The 8,775-nt window shown below is 40.7% G+C and overlaps 2 protein-coding genes across 3 annotated transcripts; one reads left to right on the forward strand and one right to left on the reverse strand.

Moving 5' to 3' along the window:
* Positions 1 to 28: 28 nt before the first annotated feature.
* On the reverse strand, positions 29 to 4,162 carry pgpep1 (pyroglutamyl-peptidase I). Of its 2 annotated transcripts, XM_042096636.1 has the most exons (6): positions 4,105 to 4,162; positions 3,611 to 3,774; positions 2,809 to 2,861; positions 1,932 to 2,048; positions 1,526 to 1,758; positions 29 to 1,363 (listed from the first exon to the last, which is right to left on the reverse strand). In XM_042096636.1, the coding sequence occupies exons 2-6, from the start codon at positions 3,639 to 3,641 to the stop codon at positions 1,159 to 1,161; spliced, it is 639 nt and encodes a 212-aa protein (XP_041952570.1). In that variant the 5' UTR covers positions 3,642 to 3,774; positions 4,105 to 4,162; the 3' UTR covers positions 29 to 1,158. The 2 variants fall into 2 exon arrangements, with proteins under 2 accessions (XP_041952570.1, XP_041952571.1); XM_042096637.1 differs by lacking the exon at positions 3,611 to 3,774 and having other exon boundaries at positions 4,105 to 4,151.
* A 1,514-nt stretch (positions 4,163 to 5,676) lies between these two features.
* jund (JunD proto-oncogene, AP-1 transcription factor subunit) lies at positions 5,677 to 8,168 on the forward strand. The gene has a single exon (XM_042096511.1). It carries the CDS (start codon positions 6,641 to 6,643, stop codon positions 7,517 to 7,519), a length of 879 nt encoding a protein of 292 aa, XP_041952445.1. The 5' UTR covers positions 5,677 to 6,640; the 3' UTR covers positions 7,520 to 8,168.
* The last annotated feature ends 607 nt before the right edge of the window (positions 8,169 to 8,775 follow it).

Genomic DNA, 8,775 nt, shown 5'->3' on the forward strand with positions numbered 1-8,775 from the left:
GGTTACACACTAAATCTGGATCAAGGTAGTTATTTGAGAAAGTTTATTTATAATCAAAAATATTATTTTGAGACAGTGTGGAGGCATACATGTGACTAAAATTACAGTCAAAATTGATTTTACTTACTATAACTACATACATAAAAGAAAATCACATTTGAAGTAATGAAGCATTTTGGACGTGCCAAATACACCATCAAGCTATGCAAGTTTGCTGCTTGACTGCTTCATTGTGTTTTCACAGAACGGAGGTGGAATATGAATAAAATCTCACGGTCATTGCCGTGCATGAGCTGTTGTGTGGCTCACAGGACTATCACTAAACAGAAGTGCTTCCATGACAACCACAGCTATGGAAGAGACAACATCTGTCCTTACTTACAATGTCCAGCCTGTCCTCAATCAAAATATCGCTACCACCCCAATATTTTCTAAGTATATCTAAAGGTTATGAACAAATGGTGCTATGCCTTAGATATACCATGCTTAGCTAACTTAGGAATGTTTCAGCCAAGGGCAGAAATGATGTAGGCTAACAATGGAACCATCAACCTTCATGGCCACTTTTTACTGTAGTCTGTATGCATTATAATTATTATTATAATAGCTTCTGTGATGTCTTGTCATTATTATCCTTATTATTATTATTATATTATTATTATTATAATTATTATTATTATTATAACAAACACTTGCAGTCACATGCAGTGCAGACACTAAATGATTAAATGGGAAAATGTTGACATACATTAACACAGTGTAAAATAAATGCAATAGTCTGCTCAAACCACGACACAGACATTATGTCTAGATAAGAATGTACATCTGTAGCATAGCAACCATATTGTTCAGACCTTTATATAAAGTGCTTCTCTCTGTCGGTAGAAAGAGACTGTGACACCTCTAGATGACATCAATAGCATAAAAAGTCAAAGGAACCTGTGTCAACAGCTTGAATGTCATAACTGGCTTGTCTTGAGCCACCTAAACTCAAGACAGGCACGACTGGTCCAAGGCCAACACCACTAACCTTGGCCAATGGAAATTGTGGAATATCGGAAGTAGAAGAGAAACACTTCTTTGTGTTTACAGAGAACGTCTTACTTAAAACTGAGTTATCACTGCGTTATTAAACTCTGTGAAGCTGTGGACTTTGGGTCAGTGTCCAAGCTGGCAACGGTCTTGGTCCTGATTGTGATCCATATGGTCCTCCAATCTCTGGACCATCTCCAGGATAACAGCCTGAAGAGCTCGGCCCAGGTCCTCCGCACTATGGCGTTTCCCAAGGGGGGGCACGTGCACAAAAGCACACCTGCGATTGCCCAGGTAGAGTGAGGTATAGTAGGTGTAGTCACATAAGTATCTGTCAAGGTGGAAGAGGTTAGAGAGTAATTTTATAATCAATATAAATCTATTATATTATCAGTGAAAATCAATTAACTGTGTAATGTACTCATGCCATTTATTTTTCAATCTTGAAAAGGCGCTACGTCTTTGAGAACACTGTCAGCAGAAGGATGTATACCTGCCAGCATCCTTTGACACAGAAAAGGTAACACCCATGCTTGAGGAGTTCACTTTCTTGCACACAGCCTCCATGTCTATGACTGACATAATACAATCAGGTCCCTGGTCAATGCAGCATTGTGAATTCGGACAGAAGTCACAGTTGTCCAGGCGGTTGTATCCATGATTGTGCCCACATTGTTCGAGGGTGACAGAGGTGGCCATTCCCGAAACACCAACATGAACAACCAACTTTTCAACAAAATAAAATGAAAATATTAGCATGGAACACCTTCTTAAATCAATATTTTTCTAATAATAATACAATAATGTATACAAATGTTATAATCTGTAATAATAATTGTACCAGATACATATTCACATTATAGATAGAAGAAAGTATCATATGGTGTACAGCCCCTTACCTCAGGTTGATACTGTTTCCACAGTGACGGAAGCAGTTCGCTGACAGCCTTGTACTCCACAGGGATCTCCTTCACCAGCAGGTGAATGTCCTCACCCAAACTCAGCTTCTCCAACTCCTACACAGCAACACAGAAATGTGGCCTAGATCATTTTCAAAACCATACACGTGTGTCCTAAACGATGACAAAAAATGGTAGCCTAGCTTATACAGCAGTGGTCTCAAATTCCCGACACGCAAGACAGTTTCTTGTGATCCCTTGGTTGATAAATAGGCTATTTGTAATGGGATTTGCCCAGTATATCAATTCTGTGTTTCATTGGCTGTGTGTCAAATTTGTGGTAGCCTAGTTGTCGCAAAACTCTTTTCTGAAGAAAAACAGTTTAACCGAAGCATCAGCAGTTTCAAGAAAAGTAGACGTCATTCTTCATCATTCAATAACGAAACAAAACAAAAGTGCCAGGAATGTAATGATAATGATTAGGGGTCTGTTTCCCTCACACTTTGGCACTGGCCCCCCTAACAGGGTTGTGCAAAATTCGAATTGCAATTCTGCTACCTGTTTGCTACCTCAATTGAAATGCAAGTGAAATTCAAGAATTTAATTGGGATTTAAAAGCCAGTTTCAATTAAATTCTGGAATTGTGCCCCCTATAGGAAAACCACCTGGAAAGTGGCCTGTAGGTAATTTGAGTTTGAGACCAGGTTTATGTAGCTCAGACCTTATTTGAGGGGATTTTCAATTGTTAGTTAGACTTATTGAATAACACATCGATGTCATCACAATTAATTTTCTGACAACAGTTATTGCCGTTAAGCTGCAGTGTTTTGACATTCTTGGTTAGTGTTTTGAAATACAATGTGCTTATGGCTCTAACCTGCACTGCAATCCAGCTTGCATTCACTTTATGTTCTCCAAAAGGTTCGAATCCTGCAAAAACAAACCAGACCTCTCAATTGAAAATTTCCAGCATAATAAAAGTCTCTGTTACTTTTTATGACAGCCACCGTTTTCTGAGACAGCTGTTGCAAAATGCATAATCAGCATACACTTGGAGTCTAAAGGCTAATCCAGGGTCCAGGAGGCTACAGTCTCTAAACCAGTAACTTCACACCATTTTAGTAAATGTTTTGATGTGTTGCCAACTTAAGATAACAAAAAGGCCAGACAAAAGATAAAAAAAATCAGAACGCTATCTCTAGGCTATTGCTTTTTCCAATATACCAGCAATAAACAAAACCGTGAAAACATAGGCTATTCAAACGTGTTACACTTTTATTAGGCTATTATTACACGGCTCTTCAGAGTGCTGCTAAGTATCCCTTACTTATTACATAGCCTACACAATCTGTGGATAGGTGCGTTCAAATTCGATTACGTTAGTTCTCCGCGAACATTGGTAGCTGCTGCTGGACGGACGAAGTGGTTGAAATAGAATGCTTACACAAATTCGCTCAAATCGAGCTGTTCAAAGAAAACATATTCGCCACTGTTTGCCAAATATGAACGCACCTCGTGTTGATCCAGAACTAGCCTAAAATTCTAGATCTCTCCTGAACATGCACTGACCGCCGCGAAGCAACCAAGTGACAGGTTTAATGTTTTTTCCCCATCGACAAAGATAATCAGTAGTTATCATGTAAGTTATGTGAGCCGTATCAGTAGTAAAATGTCTCTACCTGTCACAATAACAGTTTTCTTTGTATCCATAATATTGCACTTGCGACTTCCAGAGCAATTTCGTTTTCAAGGTCCCACTCCGACAACAATAACTTTGTAGCGAAATGTATCTTTGTAATCCGTGTGATATCGGCTGTTTCCTCGGAGTTCTTCTTCTCATTCCCTAGGATATGACGACATGACTGAACATTATCGCCACCTATCGAAATGGCATGAATGTAGGCCTACCATTCTATCTATTTTGTACACGTTTTTTTATTTCTGGAGAAGCATTCTAGTAGGCTAGGTTTAATAATTCCATTGTAGCCTAGGCTATTTAGCATAGGCTACCTTTTTACATGACAATAAACTTTGAACTTTGACAGTGATTGTTGCTTGTGCAACAAATATTTTTTTTCACCAGAAACTCAAAGTCCCCAAGAGGACATGGACAAAAAAAATCAAATAAAAAATCTACATTTTTGGTGCGCACCAGATAGTTTCTCATGCTCACCAGATAGACGCGCAGACGCAGTATCCATGAAACTCTCTGATGTGTAGGCTACCACCTATGGCTACCACCAGAAACTTGTCTTGAAAAATACTTTTTTGGCAGGTGACGTATGTTGATGTCACAAATGTTGGCGACCCCAATCATTCACATGTTGCGAGAGAGAGCGCAACTCATCTCTGTTGTAACATCCATTCGAGAGTGGTTCTTTAATTTCCCCCAAATATCCTTGTTGATGCCTGGTTGATTTGTTTCGACCATTGATCAAGCATAATAGCTAGATTATAACGATGTTACTTAACTTATATCATTATATCTTATAATCATATAACTTATATAACTTATATCATCAGGGTTTTTAAAATATTTTTTTTATTTAAGGTATGTTTTAATATAATGTACTGGTCAATTGTAAGATACAGGTTGGGAAACGATTCTTTAGAGGCTCTGTAAATCCATTGTTAATAGCCGGCGCAAGTAGAAAGGGCCAATGGCATCACTCATACTACACATTCTGGAATTATTTTATTAGCCTATGCCTATTTGACAGAGGTATTCATCCAGCAGGTGAGACAACCCACAAAACTTATCAAAAGTATGCTTGTCTGACTGCTATGGACCTCCGAGGGGTGGTCAGTGTCTTGGGAAAGAGCACTGCAGTGATGTCCACAGATTCATTTTCCTGCTCTTGCCTACGCCATCCTCATCTGAGTATGACTCATGCATGCTGAAAGTAACATCAGGGCAACCCCCAACACAACACAGGCAGGACAAAGCAAGCCAAGAGAGACAGGGCAACGGAAGGCCAAGCATTTTGGCAATATGTCAACTTTCCGTAAACTAAACACTTACTTTATTTAGCAGACGGTTTAACCCAAAGCGACTTAACTGAGGAATAAAATTCAAGCTATATGTTGCAAAGAAGACCTTGGTAACAATAATTACTAGTACAATAAATACTTAACCAGAGGGTGCAGAAGTTTAAGCACTAGTCAAAGTGAAGTATGGAGATAGTTGGGGGAAGAAGGGGGTGGCAGAAGGAAGAAGAAAAAGTTGGTCTTGGCTGACTTGGTCATTAGTCAAAGAAAATTAATTGGCAATCACTGACACATCGCCCAATCAAAGCACTCTTGCTTTAACCGCAATTCATTCTGTGATGAAAAGGAATTGATGAAGCAATATGTTTCTTTTTAAATTCAAATAGCCTAATGTATGCTGATAATTTGCACCCTCTCCTCCTGTGCGCTGTCTCTCCTGTGCCACGCATAGGCACAGACACAGTCTCTGAATATTATTTCTGCCCAGAGATGGTGGAAAAATTGCATGCTGATCCACCCACACATCCTCTCCATAGACGACTCGGCGCTTTACAGCTTCTAATCCTCCCTTTCCCCCTCCTCTCTGTTTTTTTACGGCTCCATTCACCTACATCTGCGTCAGACTACCATGTCAGTGTTGCCATGGCGATGAATGATGCCCACTCTATTCTGTGATGCAGGCACCGTACATACGTCATAGCTTCCCAAGGCGATGCTTTCTCTCTTATGCGCGCTTGATTATTTATAGCAACAGCAGCCAACCACTGACGTTCCTGAGGCAAGGATATGTAATTGGTATTGCCCACTGAGCAACTGCTTTTTACAGGAAAGTTAGCCTACCATTGAACCATTAGTGTAATACCATTTTTGTTAATGGCTTGATGACTATGAATGGATAGAATGGATATTTTGCGTCGCTGATATCGGTTTGGTGACATGCTTTTGCCCTCCAAGCAGATAGATAGATAGCCTAGATACAGATATACTATCTATCTATCTATCTATCTATCTATCAATCATACTACTCAATAGTGATGCTCAATAGCCATTTTTTATGATTTATCCGAGCAACAAAACATCGATTATTTGTTATAAAGACAGCTGTCTGAACTAAATATTTTTTCAGTATACCACAATCGTCTGCAAGACATATCTATTGGTCTAAAATGGCATGTAAAACAAAGACTAAATGAACAAATGCCTTAACGTGTGCTTTTGAAAGCGCTTCCTGCCAAGAAATGGGTTGTTCTCTCCCCACCCTCACTTGCGTTTCATCCTACGTTTCTATTACATCAAACCAGAATGCACCGCACTGTTTGCAGTTTACCCAACTTCTCCATGGCGATAAAGCTAGCACAGCCCCTTATTCAAATTATACCGGAAGAAAACGTCATTTTTGGCCAATCTGAGCGCTCTGAAATGACATAATGGAATTTTTAGGAATAGAAAACTTGCAGATGCTTATTAACGCCCATTGCTGAAATCGTTGCCCGAGGTAGAGTTATCAAATGAAGGCTTAGAAGAGTCCTTTGCTATGTTCATTTATCATATTTCTATATGAGGACTGCTTAGACGGTGACGGAAAACGGGGTGTTGAAGCATTCTACAGGTTAGGCTACATGATAAAAGATTCACCTAAAGGAACCATCTGCTTCGTGACTGGTAAATAAGGAGAAACCATTTCTGCATGAAGCTCCACACATCCCATGTGAGGGGATAGGATGGAAATAACCTTCTACCCTGACGATGTGCTGAATAAATCTCGAGGAATTTCAAGCATCTACTCTCAAGACAGCATGATGAAGAAGGATATCAACTCCGAAGATCAAGGCAGTGCCAACCTTAAGCAGGATCTGCCCGATACCGAGGGCATTCTGAATTCTCCGGACCTGCTGAAACTGGCGTCGCCGGAGTTGGAGCGACTGATTATACAATCCAACGGTATGGTCACGACGACACCGACCTCACAGTTTGTCTACCCGAAGTCAGTGAGCGATGAACAGGAATTTGCCGAGGGCTTCGTGAAAGCTCTGGAAGACCTCCACAAGCAGAACCAATTAAATGGGGGACCGTGCTTGCCTCCAGTGAGCCGACTCAGTGCCAACACAACCTTAGCCCTACAGACTGATCTACCGGTGTACACGAACTTAAACACCTATGGAAATAGCCCGCTGGGCACTACAGTGAATTATTCCACGGACACCATTCCCTTTCCTCCGCCGCCTTCGCATCCCCTGAGCGCGCAGCAACAAGCGCAGACAAGACTCCAGTCACTCAAGGACGAGCCTCAGACTGTGCCGGACATTCAGAGCTTTGGCGACAGTCCACCTCTTTCGCCCATCGACATGGATACACAGGAGCGCATCAAAGCCGAGAGGAAAAGGCTTCGTAACAGAATAGCCGCTTCAAAGTGCCGTAAGAGGAAGCTGGAGAGGATATCCAGGCTAGAGGACAAGGTGAAATCCCTGAAAACCCAGAACACCGAGCTTGCGTCGACAGCGAGTGTACTCAGGGAGCAAGTGGCCCAGCTGAAACAAAGGGTCATGAACCATGTGAACAATGGCTGTCAGCTACTTCCAAATCAAGTTCAAGCGTACTGAGGGAGAGGAAGGCCACTTCACTTAGCAAGACACATTGGAGTTCTCACCGAACCCAAACTTTGAATGACGTCGTTAGATGCCTTTTTATTCTCTCGCTACAGCCTACACAACATTTTAGAGGATTGGCAGAGGAATAGAAAGAACTGGACACTTCATTCGTGGTGCTTATGTAAATGATGGGAAATCTATGTTTACAGAGCTTTTGTAGCATACAGATATCCTATCTCATCTTCTATGTTAGGAGGGAGCAATCACCAGTCCATTAACAGTAATCCTTTATGTCTTTGAGTCCAATGGCGTGAATAAGCTATGAGCAGCTACATTTTGCATGAAAAGACAAACTCACTGAGTGCAACTCCAACACAAGGATGCCATGCATGTCGTCCCAGTGTAATGCCTTACTTGTCTTCAAGAACTTAACCAATGACAAATGTGTATTTTATATATATATATATATTCAATTATTCACACTATGTCTTATTTCTTTGACGTACCAATGTGACTTCTGTGTTCTGTCCCAAGTGTTTTATGTCTGAGTATTCAAACTCAAGTGTTATTTTTTAATTCACGTTAATGGCATATAAGAAATGTATACATTTCCAATGAGATATTGTGTACTATAGGTTCATTAAACATCCTGAACATCTCAGTGTTTGACTCTGCCTGCTTTCATGATTGGTGGAAAAGGCCTGGGGCTCAAAACTTGTCTAACTTGTCTTGCTGTACAAACAAGACCCTGTCAGAGTGTCGGTTACATATACAGAACAGGGAAAAGGAGCCAGCAAATCAATATCAGAATTTAGGGGTCGATCTTCTCACGAAAGGGACTGGGATTGTCTCTGAGGAGTAGCCTACTGCTCCACTGTCCAAGGGATACTGCACTGTTGCCCCCTAGTGTTTAAAAAATACATTAGCAATAATAACAGGGGCGTTGAAACTTTTGAGGCCAAATATACTCTCTCTCTCTCTCTCTTCTACTTATCCCGCTTATCTATTGGCCAATTTGTCACATGGGAACAGATGAGAGAGAACATGTTTAATGTTGAGACACAGGGAAGGAAGGGCATTAAAACAAAGTACATGTTGGTTCTTTGCTAAAACAAACCAAAATGAAACTGTTACACAGTTCTTTACTTGTTTCCAATATTTGTTCAGCCATCACACTGTAAAACACATTCATGAGGGATCTATTTAGAACCAGCAGTTTGACTCGCATGAAAACAAGCTTGATGCAGTACAAAATTCAATAAAGGCTA

Source organism: Alosa sapidissima, chromosome 1 (assembly GCF_018492685.1).
Source record: "Alosa sapidissima isolate fAloSap1 chromosome 1, fAloSap1.pri, whole genome shotgun sequence".
NCBI lineage: Eukaryota > Metazoa > Chordata > Actinopteri > Clupeiformes > Clupeidae > Alosa > Alosa sapidissima.